At 38.4% G+C, this 22,429-nt stretch overlaps 1 protein-coding gene and 1 long non-coding RNA gene across 11 annotated transcripts in view; one reads left to right on the forward strand and one right to left on the reverse strand.

Annotated features, from left to right (window-relative positions):
• NRXN1 (neurexin 1) overlaps positions 1-22,429 on the reverse strand; it is a 1,786,277-nt gene that overhangs the window by 1,202,123 nt on the left and 561,725 nt on the right. For 7 of the 10 annotated variants that reach the window (XM_077282465.1, XM_077282463.1, XM_077282468.1 and 4 more), the window contains 3 exons: positions 20,566-20,867; positions 11,650-11,673; positions 10,487-10,648 (listed from right to left, as the gene is read on the reverse strand). In XM_077282465.1, the coding sequence (XP_077138580.1) occupies positions 10,487-10,648; positions 11,650-11,673; positions 20,566-20,867 (488 nt within the window). The remainder of the gene's footprint in view (positions 1-10,486; positions 10,649-11,649; positions 11,674-20,565; positions 20,868-22,429) is intronic. The other 3 variants (XM_077282466.1, XM_077282464.1, XM_077282462.1) reach the window with 1 other exon arrangement.
• Positions 4,934-22,429, forward strand: part of LOC143804400 (uncharacterized) — a 29,743-nt gene continuing 12,247 nt past the window's right edge. The window contains exon 1 of the long non-coding RNA XR_013221019.1: positions 4,934-5,008. This is a non-coding gene — a long non-coding RNA (uncharacterized LOC143804400). The remainder of the gene's footprint in view (positions 5,009-22,429) is intronic.

A 22,429-nucleotide genomic window follows, 5' to 3' on the forward strand; every position in this document is an offset into this window, starting at 1 on the left:
AACTTCTAGCCATGTGTCATGTATCACTGGGCATCTGCCCCTTAGAATTATATTGCCCTCACTTTGACACCAATACAGTTGTGATCCAGGGAGCCACAGAGTTACTTCCCTACTGCTCACTGTGTCGCAGGCTGCTATAGGCCTATGGCTTACAAAAAGTGATAGTTCTGGGCACATGTGGCACAATGATGTCACTGCATTGCACCACCTGTCAGAACCAAGAATGTCAGTGCACCAGGGTAATATCTAAAAAGTTTACAATGGCTGGCATGGGTGACAGGGGGTTTAAACAGACTGCAATGAAAAGTGATTGGTGATTAGTTGTTAAACCTGTTTTCTGATTGGTTCAGTGACAAGCATTTGTGATTAGCCAATCCATATAATTGGTCTTGGACACTGTCAACCATAGTGGTTTGGTGGTGCATCCACTGTCCATCGTATCTGTGAAATCACCACCAGGAACAAAGCTGGGGTGCGTCACAGAGGGGATTGTTGTAGGAGCATACACCTTCACTGCGTTTACTTCCAGAGAATAACAATCTTCCCTGATCATCACATTCTGCTTTCTAGAATAAAGAGACGCAGAAGAAAGTATATAATGAAGTCAACTAAATTTCAACTGAATGACAATGGCAGGCAGAACTCAAAACCATGAAGAATTCAAACATAAAATATACAATGCAAGATAACCTTTATTTGCTAAAGACTTTATTCTGTTTAATAAATGCTATAGTTTTATAATCTTAGACATCAGTTGTAAAATATGTATTATACCGAGCTGTTCTCAATAAGTGGTGTTCTTTTAGTTTAACTCAAAATACAAATTGAAATGTTGGGCTAAAAGTTAAATTTTCAGGAAATTGACAATTTTTTTTGCTAAAGGTTTAAACGGAACCTGTCATCAGTTTTGGCCGATATAAGATGCGGCCTCTGCCTTTCTGGGCTTATCTACTGCATTCAATAATGCTGTAGATAAGCCCCTGGTCCAACCTAAAAGATAAGAAAAATAAGTTTTATTATACTCACCTGGGGGGGTCTGGTGCAGTCCAGTCCGATGGTCATCGCAGGTCCGGGTCCGGCGCCTCCCATCTTCTTGCGATGCCACCCTCCTGTTGCTTCATCCCTCCCCGGCATTGCGCTCCAGCGCAGGCATACTGGGAAAGATCAGAGAGGCCCAGCACCTTCGCATTGCAGTACTTTACTCTGTCCTCAACAGGTCAGATAAGTATGCCTGCGCAGGAGCGCGATGTCGGGGAGCGATGAAGAAGCAGGAGGGTGACATTGCAAGAAGATCGGAGGCGCCGGACCCGGACCTGCGACACCCATCGTACCGGACTGCCCCTGAGTGAGTATAATAAAACTTATTTTTCTTATCTTTCAGGTCAGACCAAGTGCTTATCTACAGCATTATAGAATGCTGTACATAAGCCCTGAAAGACAGTGGCCGCATCTTATATCAGCCAAAACTGCTGACAGGTTCGCGTTAAAGAAGAAAGATGAAAAAAAGATTTTAATCAAATTTTAGAATAAAAGTTACAAAAAACATTTTTTAGATTCTTATTAGAGATAAGCAGATCTTTTGAAATGTAAAATTGCCGTCTTCACCATATATTCCCAACAGATTAGATTTGTGGCGAATACATTAGCGGAGAGGAGAGAGAAAGAGAGGATGCCGCTGACCATAAGAGCTTACACTCTACAACAAGAGAGAGAAATAAAGAGAAAGGGGGATGACTTCACTAATCAAAAAAGTTTCTACTCTAAAGGAGAAAGAGTGAAAGAAAGAGAGAAAACCCTGCTGACCATAAGAGCTTACACTCTACAGGAGAAGAAGAGAGACCAAAAATTGCAGAATATAAGTTTAATTTCTTTTTAATAGAAATGAGCAAATCTTTTGAAATTCAAATTTGACAACTTCATGGAATTTTCCCCCAAAATTTGATTTGCGGTGAATACATTTGCATGAGGGAGAGGAGAGAGGGATAGAGAGGACCCCGCTGACCATAACAGCTTACAGTCTACAGGAGAGAGAGTTACGCAGTGACTCTGGAGAAGGAAAATGAAACTGCAGTACAACTCTGCCCCACTGGGAACCGCTGATCTGTGATGGTCGAGGTACTGACCACCATTGTACAAGGCAGGATAATCCAGTAGATGTCATAGCTGCAGGGCATTTTTGGTGAAATGCGAATCGAATCTCAAAGTATTCAAATTCGCATGAAACTGTAAAATTCATAAAATTCTACTTCAACTCAATCCTCAGTGAATCAATACGTTCATATCTAATTTTTTATAGTTGTTTTCTCAGAAGAAATTGATAACACCAAATTATTTTGTTTTAGATTCTATAAACCTATCCATCAAGCGTAAATAAAAAGTTTTAAAAACTTCATGGCCATTTTTGTTTACTATGGATAAATTGTAATATCAATTTCCATCTCCAAAATAATATATTGCATCTAGTATGTTTTTAACATCTCATAATCTGTCCATATATATTAGATAACTGTCAAACACAAACTCTCCATACACATTTGCGTTCACCTTGAGTGAATGTTGGTGAATATGGAGGCAAGAGCAATCGTATGCCAGACACAATGGGTGGCTGCTTATTGACCCTGAGAACTAAGGGATTAAGAATGGTGAAATCTAGGAACCCAATCCTTCTTTACATTAACATTTACAATTGAAAGAGCATTCAGACACCCCATAGATAGTTGCTAATTAGAAGTCCCCTAAATATTAAACATTAAGGTATATTGTTAAATACCTTGGATTTTTTACTCTGTAAACTCTCTTTAAGCTGTAGATAGGTTCAACTTTACAGAATCCAACTGATGCTCTGCTGGGGACCGAGCCGCAAGTAGGTCCCTGGAGAATTCTCACTGCCTACTCACCAGGAGTGACAGATCTTTCCCAATAGATACAAATATGGAAAGACCTGTCAATCCAGGGCAGTTAGTGGGGAGAAGCCACCAGTGACCTGACTGTCACGGTTCCACCCCTCAGTGTGTCTGGGATGCAGTTACTGACCGCTCAATATGGTCCAGGGGCGTGCTAAAGAAGTCAGTACTTTGATTGCCAGGCTACATAACTGAGCTGCTACTCCCAGACCTCTGCCAGATGTACATTCAGCTACTGTGCCAGCTCACCTATAGTGGAGTCCGGAACAAAGAATATCCAGAAGTGCAGCAGGAAGATCAATTGATAGTCGAAAAAAGTTAATTCAGCTTCAGAAATCCAATGTATATAAAAGTATCAAATTTATTAGGTAAATTCAAAATAAGACAGCAGCATGAAAGTCACAGTCCTGGATTGAGGAGATGATAGGCAGACATGTTTCAGACACTCAGGTCTTTAATCATTGCCATCTAATTATTTTTAATTTACCTAATAAATTTGATACTTTATATACATTGGATTTCTGAAGTTTGATTTATCTTTTTTGGCTATCGATTCAGCTACTTTGTGGTTTGTCTCTCTGTGCCTTGCGTTCTGTTTGTAGATCTTTCATTGCTTGACCTTGGGCCTCATTCCGACCATCCGTCTGTTTTACCCCTTCTGTTCTGATCCGCTATTCTCCTGGCATTCTGACCTCGGAACCTTATTTGACCACGCTTTTGTCTCTTCCTTCTGTTTATGATGTACCTTCCTGGCTTTTGACCTTGGACTCCTGACTATCCAGTCTCACAGCTTGGCTGTGAAAAGTAACTCAGCATCACACCGACGGTCTACGGTGTGGATCGGTCTCCAGCAGCTTTTAAAGTATATATTTTTTAACATAGCTGGCTAAGATCATACAGCAAGTGTCTAATACATGCTATCTGAGGATTGGCTGCATGTATCACCTGTCAGGCTCCCTTTAAGTTTGGGTTACATAGAGTTTTTGAAATGGACACAAAATTAATCAATACTTTCCCATTGATATTGCATTGCGATTTTACAGTCTTTTCTAAATATCATCATGACATCACACGACATGACGAATTCATAAATTAGACTGCAATTCCTTGAATTTTGTGGCCAACTGGGATGAGCAAATTTAAAAAATGCTTGAGAATTGGTTTATGAACTAGGCATTCAGATTTTTATTTCTATCTGTAATCTATGCGTATTAAGTGAGACTATTTTATTAACTCTATATTAATGTGTAAGTATAATAGATTTTGCCCTCTGCGGGACAGTTTTACTGTACAATATATTTATGAATTTCAAATCTAGAAAATACCTTAGCTTGTAGCCATTTCCTTTATCATCCTTACTGCATACATTTTAACATTAGAGGTAAATTTATGGCCCATTTTATACCACCATCTTTTAAAGATGAAGAGTGGGATGAATCAAGCCAAGGTACATTATTATCCTGTTGAGATTTTTAGTAGAGGCCCTATTAATTTTGTGGGTTAATATACCAGGATGATCAAGCTGAGGCAGTATTTCTATTTGTTTGTAATATACTAGATTAATTGGGTCCTGAAATTCTGGGCTGCTTTATTTTTTATTATCATTAATTTTATTCTAGAAGTTTTTGGCCGGTTGATTAACAAACTGAAGAATTATATTCCTGGAGTCTAGGGTTTTTTAATCCTGCAAATAACAATGACAACATTGATCACTGCAAAAAAAAGTTTTTTTGTGTGTGTTTTTACGCTCAGTCATTTTGTTCATTTACATATTAAAAAGGATCAATAACCAACTACCAACTCTTCATCTAAATTTACGCTTGACTTAAAGGGGTATTATCATCTCCAAGATCCTATCTCAATATATAGCAGGTATAACAATAATAACATTAGCAAATACCTCCAACCTTCTGATTAGCTATGACGCTTACCCCATGAGCGGGCATTACAGTAGCTTAGGTATCCATGATTACAACCACTCATATAGTGACAGTTAGTTAGCTGTTAGTGGTCATATCCATGGATACCAACGCTACTGCAATGCCCTGCACATAGTGTACGCAACAAGGCAAATTAGAAAAACTATACTACATTTCTAATTGGAGGTATTTGGTAATAATATTATTATTACACCTACTATATGTTAGGATAGGAACTTGGAGATGGAAAAACTCCTTTAAAGAAAACTCGTCACTTGCCATAAATATGTCCTTTCTTACCTGGTGTAAATGGTGCTGTTTTCCTGAGTGCGGTATTGGTTATTTTTGTTTCTGTCCCTCTTAATTCCTGAAATATGTTCCCCTCTTCCCTGTATATAAACTTGAGGGCTAATTTGCTAAGGTGCTTGCACCAGAAAACAGGCACAAACACCTTTATAAGTCTCAATATGTTTACAGGATTTGCATAATAATATTGCAATTTTTGGCTTTCATATGCTAGTCCCAGCCAGCTACGCCAATATAGGCATAGCATGGGGGAGACGTGGAGAGGCCACGTACACCCCTCAAATTCATCATAATTAACATCATTGAAATACCGTAACCTACTCCAGATAAGTACACCAGCCCCCGGCTGGCATATATTTCTGGTGGCGGAAGATGCACCTCATTCATTAGAAATTCAGTCAATGATGATTATCAGCCAATTTTTAAGGGTAAACATGAACAAACCCGAACTTAACAGGACAGATAGATGCAAGGCTTGGAGGTCCGGGGGAAGTCTGGGAGGAGAGAGGAAAAGAGAATTTTCCAGGTCAAAAGTTTGGGTCCTCATTCTTATCAATGGGGTTCTGAACCAAGTTCGGGTACAGTCCTGATACCCCAACCGAACTTTGGAAAAAAGCTTGTGTCAGGTACCAGAAACCAAACTTCCATGGATCCGCTCCACCCTTCTTATGGCTGTAGAGGAATACCACTATGGATTTCAATGACTCATTACACAAATCCTCTCCATTACTTTGATAAGTTAGAGAAACTTCTGATAGACTGAAGATCACAACCACTTGATGGCCACGCATAGACACATATAGCATAAACATACTCAACAAAGTAACACAACATTCTATATTTTTATCAAAGCTGGACATCTTGCATCACTTTTGTGATTTGTCCAGCTAAGAGGAAAGGTAAGGAAGAATTCCTCCATTACTACATATTGCCTACACAATAATGTTTATGATAAATAGCCATAAAAAAGATAGGACACAAAAAACGCTCATAAGGTGAATCTTCAAAAGTTAATAAGCACGATAAACAAGGATTATCTTGTATAGTTGTGCTAAGAAGGAACAACTCATTGAAAAACATGGACTGTTACTTCTGGAGTGCTGCCTTTCTCCATACAGTCTATCCTGCACGCTAGCTGACCGAATACAAAACTGGATGAATAGCCTCCAAAAGGAAAAGACAAAAAGAATCCAAAGCGCACCAATCCAAATGGACTTTTGTAGAGAAGTAGTTCTTTATTAACATTTAAAAACATAACGTGTTTTGGAGCTGCTCGGAAAGTATTATGATTGAGACATTTCAATAAAGAACTGCTTTTCTACAAAAGTCCTTTTGGATTGGTGCCTCCTTGGATCCTTTTTGTCTGTTCCAGCAACCCCGGTAAGCTATCGTTCAGGATATACTGTATGGAAAGAGGCATCACTCCATAAGTAAAAGTCCTTTTAGATTGGTGGCACCTTTTTATTTTTTTTTTCCTTTTGGAGGATATTCATCCAAATATTGTTTATGGGAAAGAATGAACCTGTGCTAGAGGGTTCACTCCATGGCAAAGAAGCTGTGTGTAAGCATGTCACTCTGTGTATCTTATACTTACATGTGTTGTGATTTATTTTATGTTTTTTAGTTTGTTTTTCCATATAATTTATCCATTATTAGCCTATACTGAATTTCATGTTTTAGTAACGGTGAGAGTGCCGGTTGTTTCAGGTTCCGAATGAGTTACCCACATGGTATCTGGACTGATGTGTGATTTTCTCCTGTACTATAGATACAAAATGATATTTGTTCTATAATACAGTCCCATTTTATAGTTACTCAGCTATTCAGGCTGCATACTTTCATGGCTGAGCAGCCTTCTTTTCTGCCAGACACCATTCTGATACCTTGAATGTTAAATGTTTAAAACCAGACACCGCTTTAATATTATGTGCTCTACAATTTTAAAGAATATAATATAAAATTTTTATGCTCTGAATCACCCTAAATGCTATCACACATTACTAAGACAAAAAAAAAGCCTAACATGGAAATATTTTTTTTGTAAAGAAATATTTTCTAAACCAATAGCAGGAGTCATTTCATGCAGTAAGATTTAAAGGGAATATCAACCCTCCAGCTACATTTTGATCAAACTTCCAAGACGATTAGTTGCTTCCTTTAACTTTTGATGATTTGAAGTTTTTATTCTTTATCCCGATGTACAATAATAACAAATTGTATTGTGGTACCGTGTTAGCCAGAAAAATAATCTTGCCTGAAGAAGGAGCCACTGTGCTCTGAAAGCTTGCAAACATATTATTTTCTGGTTAGCCAATAAAGGTATCACTCCTAGAATACTTCTGTCATCATTGGGCAGAAAAGTATTCACATCGTATTCTTTATCCTGAAACTAAAACTCACCTGCAATTCACTGCAGGTAAAGGGGTTTTCAAAAATCATAAAAAATAAGGCAGGCAGTATGATTAAATAGCAACAAAACCTATACTCACCCAATAACCACATCCCATTTAAAGTGGTTCTCTGAGAATGAGATTAAATAGCATCCCTGATGTAATTCCAACTGCAGCCTGTCCTAGTCACATGTTAGTATGGGTTGCAGACTGAAGACATACAGCTCCAGAGACCTGTGTCTCAACTGACAAGGTCTGTCTCACACATAACTCATTTGGTGGCTGGGAGCACGGCTGTCATATGTGAAGATGAAGAAATATATCTCAAATATATAACAAACAGGGTTATCTCTAGCTTCATCATCCTCAACATTTTTATTCCTGTTGGGCATGTGGGTTAAAACATACTTCTTCACATATTACAGCCATGCTCCGGGCTGCTGATGAGGTTTATGTGATACAACTCTTGTCTGTTGAGACAAAGGTCTCAGGAGCTGTATGTCTTCAGTCTGCAGTCCGTCCTGACACATTACTAGGAAGAACTGTAGTTTGAATTTTATCATGCACTCTATTTTAACCCAATCTTAAAAAACCTCCTTTAAAGCCTGAGTTATCAAAATAAATTGTGTGTACTACCTAGAATTTCTATAGATTACACATTTCTGGCATGTGAATTTCTGTTGTATTTTTGCACTGTTTTAATAGGAAGCCAATAACTTAGCTTGTAGGGTGAAAAGTAGTCTAGAATAAAGAAATATTCTGTTCAAAGATTTATAGCCTCCCCCACCTTCATTAACTTAAATCACTATGGCTCTGATCCATCAAGGCCGCCATTTTTCATGCGGAATCATGCTCGAGTCAGATGCTAAAGATGTATGAAGAGGAGCATGGCACTTAATAAATCAGGAGCATCTGAAAAGTGGCCCGAGCCTCGCCAATACTCTCACTCTAGTTGGAGAATGGAGTTTGCCACAGCCCTACCCCGCCTCAACTCCGCTCACTTCGGAGCTGAGTGTAAATGGCTTGAAAACGCCAAAAGTTGGAAAATTTTAACACAGCCTCACGTTGCATCAAAATTTTGCACGTTTTAAAGCTTTTTATATAGAATTCTGGAGTGAAAGCTTTGTTGAATTGGGCCTTTTATGTATGCAAAATATCTGTCTTGCTTCAATTTTAGTTGTCTGAAAAGCATAATCATCTGGCCTTGCTTAACAGGAAATCATCATAATATGCTTGGAGTTCCTGATAAGCAGGCATGGGGTTTCTGTTTATATGCAGCAGCTGATCAGAGCATGGCGAGCTACAATATTAACAAATGAGGCAGCGATAGAGCTTCATAAATATATTTTACAGCTTAAATTACCATTAATTAGTTAAAGGAACAGTGTCATCAGAAAAAGACCTATTGTATCAATAAGGTTTTGGTGTTTAGTGTATTTTTTTATATCACAATCTTTACGGATGAAAAATTTGCAATCTTGCAATTTTCACACTAGCCAGCGGGACTATTTAAGTCTCACTCTTCCTGTTATTTACAGAAAACTTTTCTAAAGTATCATTATCATTACAGGATGGATTACAATGACAAATGACACCTCTATACACAGCTGATAACACAGAATCCACAATCACAATAGGCAATGACACAGTTGCCCTGCTCCCCCTCAAATCATAATGACCTTTGTACATGCTCAATAGATGCCTCCATACAAAAGACAAGAGTCTGAGTCAGTCTATTGCTGCTAATGTATTTGTGGATTTCTTGAAAAAAACAGGACGTAAAAGTCTAGAAAAGCCTCAGTGGCCAGTGTGAAAATTGCAAGATTTGTATATTTCTCTATACATATTGTAAAATAAAAAAATAAACAAAACATTACCAAAATAAATAAAAAAAAAACATTTAACATAAAAACCTGATTTATACAATAGACCTTTGGTCATTTATGTGCACTAAATGTGCAGGAAGTAGCAGTCTAGAATAACTCTCCAGTGGCCAGTGGGAAAATTCCAAGATTTCTGTATTTTTTATTCAAATTGTAATATAAAATAATAAGCAAAAAATTGCCAAAAATAAATGCTTGACGTAAAAAAATGATTTAAGCCGTAGATGATTGGTCATAAATGTGCACTAATGAAACCCTGATTAATCGGCCAACACCGAAGAAATAATATAGCACAAGGAACTACACGTACAGAAATTAATTTCCTTGTTCATGGAACAAGAAGATAGAATTTAGATAGAACAAAATATTGAGAATATATAATTAAAGGGCTATAACTGAAGGCAAAAATATTCATATGTCACAACAATTATTCTGTGAGAGGAAGAAAGATACGGCTTCGGAGCTGGAATACCAGTCCTGATATACCTTGCTTGATAGCTCAGGAGAACGGTTAACCCATTATCTACCAATGTCCTTTTTATGGGACGTCTAATCTTTAGCTTCTAGCAACTAAGATTTTATAATTTTTATAATTAGGTCCAATTTTTTGTGTTGTGTTTGTAAAATGAATGTTTTCAAAATAGGAAATCATGTCATTGTAATTTTTAATTGAATATTGGGACGCCCTTTTCTGAAAAATCCATACTTGTAAAAATTTTAATTTGGCAAGTGATGGGTTACAAAAAGGGAATCGGGTGCTACCAAAAATGCAGTACAACAAATTGTCCAATGAGAAGAGAAAAGCAGAATTCATTGTTCCTGGTGCAATCCTTTTTTCACAATTGGTTAAAACATAGCAACAGAGTGAAGAGGTGAAACAACAGATGGACTATGGCCGTTTCGCTCTGCGTGCGCTTCCACTGGTCCAAGGTCCAATTATGGAATAAAGGATTGCACCAGGAATGGTGAGTGCTGCCTTTCTCTTCTTATTGGATAAAAATTATTCTTCACAACAATGCAAAGTAGAAAATATCAATATAATTTCTTGTACCCAAGTTCATTGCATTACGTAAACATACACTTACCTCCTTAAGACAGCCCATGAAGTTGTTACTGACCGGTGACCCAGGTAGATCAGCTGTGCTGGGGCTACCTCCAACATAGAAAAAGTCATCTGAACCAAGCATGGTGTAGTCTTCTTGAGTGTAGCCTGTTGTAGTCAGAATCCCATCCACTGAGATTGTTACCTACATAACAAAGCACAGGGAAAGGACACGCTATACTCAGACCTAAATACTGCAGTTCTGGGATGTGCCTGATTTGAAACCTAGTTTGGAAATCCATTTTCATGTCTGTTTAAAGTTTGGTCTTGGATTCTAGATTTCATCTTCCCCTAAGAGGTTCTAATCTACTGTATTTCAGCTGTTGTCTGATTAATGATCTAGTGTCAGTATTGTCCCTACAGCAACTGAACAGTTATTCAGCAGACACAAAAATGGTGTTAGTAAAATGCTTTCTAGGTTAGTTCAGCTGTTGTACGTATTAGTAAGTTTAGTAGTCTGTCATTGACTAGATAAAACATGCGTTTCGGGGAAGGGGTAGACATAAATGATGCGAGCGGTTATAATAAGCACCACCACTATTTGCACTGATAACAAATGAGCAGCAGCGATAAACTAAACATGCAAAACGTAAAAGTAAAAACAAAAGTAAACGCAAAGTAAACAATGTTTGTAGCGCACTCTAGTGTGCACATGCCATACACACTACGGACCAGAAACAAAAGACAAAAAAGGGAGGAAATAAGTAACAAGACTGCTTGTGATGGATAAAGATGTATGGACATTACAAAGTCAAGCGTTTCGTGCCATGCATTATGAATGGTTAGAGAGTGGCCGAGCCAGTAGCCACCTGGGCCAGCCAGAGGTTAGCCTTGTTTTGGTTAATTACAGCTTGATGCAAACGGTAGTAAAGTTAATGATGCCCCTATGTGTGAGTTAAAAAAAAAGTAAAAGAAAGTCATAAAGAAATTAAAAAAAAATAAAATAAATAACTCGATAGGGACAGGTAGAACTAAGGAGGTCAACAACAGATGAAAAGAAGGAGTTGAAAGTAAGCAGAAGAGTACCAACCGCAGTTCCTCTTTAGTAATGATGTCTACAGTTAAAAGAAAGAAAGAAAAACACACGGCAAACCCAAAATAAGAAACAATTAGAATGATATCTACCGAACAATGTAGTTTGTTTACCATAGCGTGTCCAATGCCTGAGTGCTTTGTGGAGAAGGGGGGAGAAAGGAAATTAAAAACTGTGAACATAATAACGACTGTTACTTAAAAAAATAAGATGGTCTCTACCATGTTAGTACATTTTTTTGATTCAGGTAACGGTTAGTAGAATGACACATTCCATGAGTGACATGTTAGTTATTAAGCATGTTAGTAACATAGAAAAAAAGGGCAAAAAAATTTTACAAGAAAAAAAGCAGACTAACAAGTAGGCCTCCACCGAGGCAACCACAATAGTATTTGTCCTGCAAATATATTTCATAACTTATCAGCTCTGTACTGAACAAAAACAGACACATGGTCGCTAGTTCCCCCATTTTTTGGGTCTTTAGGCTTAATACATCTGACAGACATAAAAAATGGCTAAGGAATCAAAATGTCTGCTTCCTCGACTCTGGTTTTTTTTTTGTTTTCTTTTTTTTGGGAAAAATTCAGAAATTAATTTTGAATCCCCTACTACTGAATTTACAGCTTTCAAGGAATCCTCATCAACTCCAAAACTTCTTTTCGGTCATACTGATGGGCTTTTGGGGTCACAGATTACTGCAATGAAACAAAGCAAAGAAGATCCTGACACAGAAAATGAGTTGAATGGGTTTCTGTAACTGCCTTGTTAAAACATGCACCACGTAGGCTGTACAATGTCTAATTCATTACTTTATTGTTATATTATTTCAATAATTATTCGATTATTGTTGCAACTAATCTCATGAGCAAAGGCAAATCTAGAAAGTTGGGCATTTTTTTAAATTTGTTTTTTAAATTTCCATAAAATCTATGGTCCCACCCTGCTATTTATGGTGCGAAAAAAAAAAACTGTTACGGAAACAAAATCATCATTTAGGATATTAATTACTGTATTTTTCTGACTATAAGACTTTAAAAAAAAATAACAGCCCAACATGATGGAGGGAGAGGGGGATATCTATTCACAGAGAAAATCTACACTTAATTAGAGCCATTATTTTGTGATATGTTGCGTCTCTCATTAATGCTCCATCCGTTATGATCTAAGATATGATTATATGCGCATGAGGGAACTGTATAAATTAGTGAATGGTAATTTGTTGGTAAAGTGACAGAGCATGCAAGTGGGCAATAGTCAGCACTTGTGTCACGGAGATTGTCAAAGTGACTCGTTGAGTGATTCATAGCGTAAGCGAGTGTGGCATAAAGAAACAGAGAGAAAACAGAGCGCAGCGCCAAGACTTTAACTGTACACTTCAGTGTGCTGGGGTGTGAACAAGACTCTCTGGATATTTAAATACAGGGATAGCGCCGAAAACTAAATCTATGCCTTTGGTCTCGTTCAGACATCAGGGGTTTTTTTTATGTATGAGAAAAACAGACCAAGTTTCATCACTGATGTTCATCAGAGTTTCATTAGATATTAGACAAGAAACTGGAAGCTCACCGCACTAGCATAATATTCGGAACCGAGAGACCTGTAGCCGATGGGTGGCCGTTCCACTGGTGAAGCACAGCAAACCATGTACGCAAATTTGGAAGTTGAAGGCATGACAATATGGTAATTAAAATTAAATATCAATTGGAATATATTTAAAATGAGTTAAACGCTGGTTAAAAACAACCGAGTTTCTGCCAATAGAATGCCCTTAACGGACTACGATTAAGAGTATTCAATTGCCAGGAAAGCATCAATTTTTTTACCTATTTTGGATGGATCCACTCATTTTAAGCATGTTCCAATAAATATTAAATTTTAATTACCAGATGATCGTGCCTTCCACTTCCAAATTTGCGCACAGGGTTTCATTAAATTCTTTTCAGAGTTCATTCTTTTATCTATCAGTCAGTGAAAAACGGACAGCACACGGATGGCTTTTTCACAGACCCACATACTTTCATTGCCAAGTTTGATATGACACTCGGATTCATATCGGACATGTCTCCGTTATTTAGCAAAAATCACTTTTTTTTCTTTATCTTCATATAAGAGGTCTTTTTCTGGTTTCATAATAAGTTAGAACTAATCATGATTGTTGTAATGAAATTTGTATGATTTATATGATTTATTTTTTCTGATTTACTATGTTTTCTATGCCATCTGTTTTTAGTACACTGATGAAGGTCCATGTAGTGATCAAAACGTCTGTACTGTACACTGCATTAAAGTTCTTCATAAGTTTATCTTAAGTTGAATGCCAAGTTTTGTTTATCACTTTGTTGGTTTGGGAACCTAATTATGCACCCTCACAGTTGTGCCACGGTGTACTATTTATCCCAAAAAAATCACAGACATGTGATCAGCTCTATAGACTATCATAGGTACAAATGCTATCCGTGAAAATCACAGATAGCAATTGTACGTTTGTACGTGAAAAACTAATGGGTAAATGAGCACATAGGAGAAGGAAAAAGTAGCCATGAGTCTTTTTTGGGTAATACTTAGTATGAAATGTTTGGAATGTTTTAAAAAAAATCTTAAGTCTTAATAATTCATTGAGTCTTATAGTCCAAAAAATACAGTAAGATACTTTATATTAAACAAAAATATGCAATTTTAATATTTTTTTATATTTTCCCACATTCCATATACTTACAGAAATTATTAATTCTGTATCCATATTCCATTTTTTGGGGATGATAATAAGGATTAAGAAAATTGTTTTCCCCAAGGAGAAAAAATTCATATTATAATTTACTATGCAATTTTTATATTATATATTTAAGAGTTATGGGAGTTATGTAAAATTAGAAATATATTATTAGCAATGGTGACTGCTCTTAGAAAAAAAAAGTTAAAAATAGAGAGGGGCTACTACTGATCAATGACATTCATTTTTACATCAGACTGTAACTAATAACAGTCTGTGGTCTGAAAAAAAGATGGAGATTATGCTCTATTGTAAACACAAGCTTTGCTGAAAAATGATTTTGCTTTATATATATACTAGAATTTCCACAGTAAAGCTATACTCTCCAGCTAATAGCCCATGTGAGTACTGGGCAAGATATGACTGTACATTTAGGCTTGCTATGTATAGTAGTAGTACTCTTGCGCCTGTGCCAAAGAGGTTGTGAGCTCCTTTTCAGAAACATCATCACTCCTCCTACTGGCCAGGAGCCAGTACAGTAAAGCTCTTAGGTGAACAGGCTGGGTCTGCAATTCCAGATGCAGACCAAGAATTTCTGTTTCTGGGGAAAAAAATAGACCCCTTTTTAAGGAGGAGATGTAAGGTCTCCTGACATGTCTGTTTTAGTAAAGGGTGACTGTCAGGTAATTCATGTAGTCTGCACGACAGGTAGCACAAATCAGGGACAGGCTCCCTTAATGCTGGATAGACATAGTTAAGAACAGTCATCTGGGGGATCCAAGTCAGAGTGTCTCAGATAGAGCTGATTGGGTATACAAATTGGCATTGACCTGTAAAACGTCCTGAGCCAAATGTGAAACCAGAAGTGACCCACCCAGATGATTGTTCTCCATGATGTCAGCTCCTTTTCAAACTCTGAGTCCGATTTATCAAAAATATTTAAGCCAGTTCCATCCCCTTTGGGGCAGGTAAAAGTGGGGTAAAGCCAGCTTAATAAATTTGTCAAAAGTTGTAACGTAACTTTCACTTGAAATGTCACCTGACTGGAGTAACATTTTTGGCAAGGAACACGGAGACACATGCCAGTGAAAAGATGCAACTAATTCATTAAGTGGTGTGCATATCTTTATGAATTAGGGTACCGTCTCACTATACGATTTACCAACGATCACGACCTGCGATACGACCTGGCCGTGATACGACCTGGTCGTTGTGTGGTCGCTGGGGAGCTGTCACACAGACCGCTCTCCAGCGACCAATGATGCCGAGGTTCGCTGGTAACCAGGGTAAACATCGGGTTACTAAGCGCAGGGCCGCGCTTAGTAACCCGATGTTTACCATGGTTACCAGCGTAAAAGTAAAAAAAAACAAACCGTACATACTCACCATCTGATGTCCGTCAGGTCCCTTGCCGTCTGCTTCCCGCTCTGACTGAGTGCCGCCGTAAAGTGAAAGCACAGCGGTGACGTCACTGCTGTGATCTGCTCTCACTTTCCGGCCGGCAGACAGTCAGAGCGGGAAGCGGACGGCAAGGGACCTGACGGACATCAGATGGTGAGTATGTACGGTTTGTTTTTTTTACTTTTACGCTGGTAACCACGGTAAACATCGGGTTACTAAGCGCGGCCCTGCGCTTAGTAACCCGATGTTTACCCTGGTTACAAGCGATCGCATCGCTGGATCGCTGTCACACACAACGATCCAGCGATGACAGCGGGAGATCCAGCGACGAAAGAAAGTTCCAAACGATCTGCTACGACGTACGATTCTCAGCAGGGTCCCTGATCGCAGTAGCGTGTCAGACACTGCGAGATCGTAACTATATCGCTAGAACGTCACGAATTGTGCCGTCGTAGCGATGAAAATGCCACTGTGTGACGGTACCCTTATTAGGCACATCTTATTCCTTCAAGCCCATCATTAAGACAATTGAACAAAATGCCAGTCTAAATGAATCGGAACCCTTGTTTTCTCTAAACTCTGCCTTGTATCAGAATAAAACATGGATACCAGCAACGATGGAGTCTATTCCTGATTCATGGTTCCTATGGTTCGGAAAGTATGAATTCTGTGATAAGTTCACGTAAAAAATGTAATCCTCATAATACTTTAATTCTGGAACATCTTTTATAGAACTTAGTGCAATTCCTCTTTTATTTAGCTGTAGTCAGTAGAATATTTTTTTAGAGTATACAATCCTAACATTTGATGTGAGACCCAATGATTTCTGTGTATATCTCTGTATACATTTCTCAATAAACTGAAAACTAAATATTACCAGTTGGCGATTAGTGATGAGTGCAAGTGCTCGTTACTTGAGCTTGCCTAGGGGGTTCGAGTATGTACCAAGTAATGCGGGAGCTCGAGTGATATGTTCCAGTCTCCACGGTAGCATGTTTGACAGCCACAAAACATGTGGGGATTGCCTGTGTTTGTCGGGTAATCCCCACATGCTTTGTGGCTGTTTAAACAGATGCGAAACATGCGGCAGTGGAGACCTGAAGATGTCACTCGATCCCCCGCAATACTCTGTGCATACCTGAGCACCCAAGGCAAACTCGAGTAATGAGCACTTGCGCTCATCACTCTTGGCGATGTGTTCCTATAAACTCTCGTGCTGCACAATCAGCGCTGACAGTGTCAGACGTACCTCTTTAATAAGAAGACTGCTAACACCCAGCTGTCAATTTGTTGAAAAATTTCAAGAAGAAACCAAGGAACTAAAACAGTTGTACAAGAATGCTCCAAAATTGTTATTTCATGAAAAATACAAGTCTTTACAAAAACAGACGTTTCAGGAGAGCTGACAGAGCTGAAAAAATTAATTTAAATCTTACCGCTACAGTATAGAAAAAAAATAATTTTATAATTCCAAATATAATATTCGAATTTAAAAAAAAATACAAAATCAAATTATTGTCAAAATAGATTTCTCACTGTTAATGTTGTGTTTTTTTTGGTTTGGACAGAACTGTACTCTGATCTTTTGTTCACAGCAGGGACAGGCATATCATAGTATCCTTCTCTGTGTAAGCAAAGGGAGGATTTGGATCATTCATGAATTATCTAAGCTACTGGGACTTGAAAAGATCCTAAGCTGCCAGGCAGGGTGTAGAGCTAAAATTTCGATCCAACTGATGTCAGCAATGATAACAGGCAAGAAAACTGCATCCTGCTGGCAAGAGGGGATATACTGTATCCATTTATTTAGTATGTTTATCGCTTGAGAAAAATATATATTTTTACATTGAATTTGGCCTGTAAAAAAATATATTGTTTCATTTAATGCATAAAGTGAATGTCTACCATTTTGTGCTGATTAATTTTTTTTATAGATCGTCAGAGATAGGCTGCAACTTTTATGGCCAAGGTCAGCATAACCTCTGATCCTAGATGTTTAACCCCCAATATGCTCCAGTTATTAGCTATCACAGCATCTAAAGGGTTGGACAGACTGAAATTGCTCTCGTTGGCATCTCACTAGTGCCCGAAGAATGAAATTGCAGAACACCGATGGGTGGCCATTGTAGCTAAGGACCTATTAAAGGACCATAGTGCTGCCATCGCTATACGCCTATGAGACAATGCCTAAATATGAAGTCTCATAGGTTACTGGTCAAAAGTTGTAAAATGATATAATACACAACAAATGTTATGTCTTGAACAGTGGCTACATATAAATAATTGTAATCTCGAAATGGGCAATAATAATTAAAAGGTAATACAATACTGTAATTGTGCCAACAAACAGTTATGCAGACTTTGGTATTTACACTGCATAAAACCATGCAGCATTTAAAATGCTATAAAAAATAAATAAATATATTGGAGGAATCACAGTTTTTTCAATATATCCTTTGAAGTGGTTAAGAAAAGTTAATATAAAAAAGTTATGTACCCCCAAATAAACAATAGACAAATGTAACTCATTACACAAAAATACAAGTCTTCATATAATTGCGTCAGAATGAAAAAAATATTGTTCTTTGATGCCAAAGGCCCAAATTTGGCTATAAATGCTTTGCTGTTAAGGACTTAAAGGTAGACATTCACTTTAAGCATTTCAACAAATATATTGGATTTTACTTTTAAGAGCGGACCCACCTCCAAAAAAAATCAAAGGGGAATCTTTACATAGGAAGTACGAGTGCCCATCAGACTTTTTATCAGTCTTTTTTGTCTTTTGCCCAATTATTCAGCAAATTTTAGAAGGATAGTATTAAAGGGGTTGTCTGGGATTTTTCTTACTTTTTGCTATGGGGCTAAAAAATTTCAGACAGATAGTAGCTAACTACCTGCCAATTATGCCCGGTGTTGATCTCTGCCAGGTCACAGACTGCTCCTGTGGGCTATTCTGCTGCTACATTTGAATTCACGTCAACAGAGCAGCTCTTCCTCTTCCAGTCTGCTTTGTGAGCAGAGCATCACTGTCAACATCATGCTGACTGACAACAAGCTCCCCACAGTTAGGCAGCGGGGAGCCGGTTGTCAACTGGCATGACATTGGCAGTGACACCCCGTAGACAGAGAAGTGTGAAAGAGAAAGAACTGCTCTGTTGACATGAGGTCAAGTGAAGCTGCAGGATCTCTGGTAGGAGCAGTCTGTGACTTCTCTGAGCCAGCAGAGACCAGCACCAGGCGGAACAGGCTTATAGGATTACTTGGCAAAAATAAAATAAAAAATTTAACCCAGGTTATCTCCCACTGCTGCTATAATGGTCGCAGATCTCTGCTAATTTCTATAGCGATATTGTGCAGTCCATGCACCCGTGACAGCAATCTATCAATGGTGTTAGAGGCAGTGACATTCACATAGATGGCTCATCCCACTATAGAAAGTAATCAGAGATCGGCAATGACCACCAGAGTGGCATCGCTGGAATAAATGGAGGGTAACATCACATTCTGCCAATTGCTTATGTTCTTAAGAGGAAACCTGTCACCAGAAAAAATGCTATTTACCTGCAGTTTATTATCATTACTAACCTGCCCAGCTCCGCATTTAGCTGAACGCTGTGGGGACTAAATTAACATTATTCCTCCCAACAGCGTTCCGGTTTCTGTCAAGGGGGTGGCACCAGCATGGGTTCAGTCACTGCTCTCCGTATACAGATTGGGAGCTGTAACCGCATCCCCGGCCCTGACTGACAGCCGGCCGCAATGCACAGTGACTGTAAGTCAGTCCTGGGGGAGCGTTAACAGCTGCTGCTCTCTTTATTCAGAGTGGTGTCTGCCCCAGTACTGATGCCACCCCTGTACCTGAATGCCAAGGAGAGAAATTAAGTTTATTTTTTACCCGTAGCATTCGGTTAGGCTTCTTTCACACTTCCGTCTTTTGTCCTCCGTTGCAATCTGTTGTTATGGGCAAAAACGGATCCTGCAAATGTGCTTGCAGGATGTGTTTTTTGCCCATAGACTTGTATTAGCAATGGATCGCGATGGATGGGCACACGTCGCATCCGTTGTGCAACGGATCCGTCGTGTTTTGGTGGATGTGCCCCCAAAAAACTTTCATTGTAACGTTTTTTGTGTGACCTGTCCGCCATTTCCGACCGTGCATGCGCGGCCGGAACTCTGCCCCTTTCTCCCCGCTCATCACAATGGGCAGCAGATGTGTTGTAAAAATGCATCCGCTGCCCATATTGTGCTAAATTTAGCACAACGTCCGTCGGTACGTCGGGACGACGGTTTGCGACGGCCCCGTACCGACGGAAGTGTGAAAGTAGCCTAAAATGCTGCGCCAGGCAGGTTACCTTAATAACGCCATTAACCTCATATCTGCAGATTAATAGTTTTTTTTTTTCTGGTGACAAGTACCCTGTAAATATTCAAAGCCTTTTTTACTTTTTGCCCTTATTAGAACAGTGAACTCTAGATGTTCTCGAAGTTGGTTCAAATGCCCCATAAAAAAGGACAACCTAATCCTCTGAGAAATTCCCTGTAATTATATACCTGCATGGTCAAAAATTAAGAAAACGTAAATGATCATAGATCCTTTTAAATCTTAAAAAAAGATGAAAAAAGTCCTAATAGTGACAATTATATAACTACACAAGTATAATAAAGGTGAATTATCATTAAATAAATACAATACGATTGAAAAACTTAATCTATAGGACTCAACAACTCATTGACCAAGTATAAGTTATGTCTGTCAATAACTTCCTTATAGACGGCCCTTGGTGTTTTCTAGGTCTGCCCCTGCTCAAGTTTCACAAGCTTTGAAAATATTTATTAGTATATTTAACCTCGAGAATATTTTGCTACCTAGCTGTGTTGTAAACAAAATGAATAACGTTTTCATCCATTTTACTGTTACCTGACGCAGATTTCTTGTTACTTTCACATCATGCCAGTTATTGTCATTAAACTTTCCATTCACCGGCTCCACCAAGGCCTCAAAGGCCCCTGACCCCAAATTAATGACCAGAGACACGGCTCCATTTTTTAAGGCCAGATTGACATAATCTGCCGATTTTCCTGTGTGAAGCATCAGTCCGTTCCTCTGAAGGGTTTTAAACGACAACGTGATTTCATCGCTGCTGCTCTGAATTGGGTTTTGCGATAAGTCGTAGCAGAAATACTCGGACCCTTTAAATGTGGCGATGTACTCTTCCTTCCCTGTAAAAAAAAATAATATATGTATGTAACATCTGAAGCATATAAAGTGGGTTAAATTCAGTCACTTAATAGCCTAGCTTAAAGAAAAAAGAAAGAAAAAGAAAAGGAAAAATAGAAGAAAACCTCTTTACTTGGAAAGATATAACAACATCAATTTCAATAGAACTGACAAGTTATGTTAAAAGCATTGCCAATTGTATAAATGGCTTAAGCAACTAAACAAATATCTCATCCCCATACAGAATGAGATTCTTTCCTTATAGATGGATTGAACTGTACTTTCAACTATCAGTTCATGGTACAATCAGCTCATTATTTTTATGCATGAGCTCATTAAAAAAAAGAAAATTAAAATACAACTTCAGCAGCTTAGCATCCCTTTCAACTTATTCAGTTCTATAAAAAAAATCATATATTATAGTGATGAAGTATAGAATTTATTTTTCGCTTCACTCTTACATTTTTAGATAATAGTCATAATAATAATAGCAATAATAATAATATAAATAATTTCTACTGCTAATAATAATAATTAATTTGTGTATTATGCTAAAGGGAACCTGTCATGTCAAAAAATTATGTTAACATGCAGATATGAGGTTAATCTGCATGTTAATAGAGTTCTAAAGCCACGAGGCAGACATACTCAAAGCCCGGGTGCTAGGGGAAAATGAACATTATTCCTCCCTGCAGCCTCTGGCGTTCAAAGAGGCATGGTAACAGCCACCACTCAGTACATAGTTAGCGGCGGCTGTAACCACACCCTAGCACTAACTGACAGCCGACTCTGTACTGATACACTGCTGAGCTGGCTCTCAGTCAGCACAGGGATGTGGTTAAAGCAGCCGCCTCTATGTAAACCAGAGGCTGATGGGAGGAATAATTTTTATTTCCTCCCGGCAGCTGGTCATTCAGTGCAGTGACCGCACAGCTATAGAATGCTATTAATCTGCAGATTGACTCCAACTCTGCAGGTCAATACTGTTTGGGGATAGGTTCCCTTTAACAAGTTATTCCTGAGAAATCTAATGGATAATGTCATCAGATACTTACATCAGGCTTTTCTTTATTACTTTCGCATAAATCAGATTGTTCAACAATAAATTTAGGTAGAAAAACAATGAAAAAGAACACTAGTAATTGGATAGGTTTATTTAAAGTGTTGTTTCTAGTGATGAGCGAGTGTACTCGTTGCTTGGGTTTTCCCGAGCACGATCGGGTGGTCTCCGAGTATTTATGACTGCTCGGAGATTTAGTTTTCATCGCGGCAGCTGAATCATTTACAGCTACTAGCCAACTTGAATACATGTGGGGATTCCCTAGCATCCAGGCAACCCCCACATGTACTTAGGCTGGCTAGTAGCTGTAAATCATTCAGCTGCCGCGATAAAAACTAAATCTCCGAGCACTAACAAATACTCGGAGACCACCTGAGCGTGCTCGGGAAAACCCAAACAACGAGTACACTCACTCATCACTAGTTGTTTCCCATAATTACAACAGATCTACAGCATAGGTGATAAGCATCTGTGTTGTGAAATTGGATTTTGGGCTCCCCCGGT

The sequence above is a fragment of the Ranitomeya variabilis genome, chromosome 2, assembly GCF_051348905.1.
Source record: "Ranitomeya variabilis isolate aRanVar5 chromosome 2, aRanVar5.hap1, whole genome shotgun sequence".
NCBI lineage: Eukaryota > Metazoa > Chordata > Amphibia > Anura > Dendrobatidae > Ranitomeya > Ranitomeya variabilis.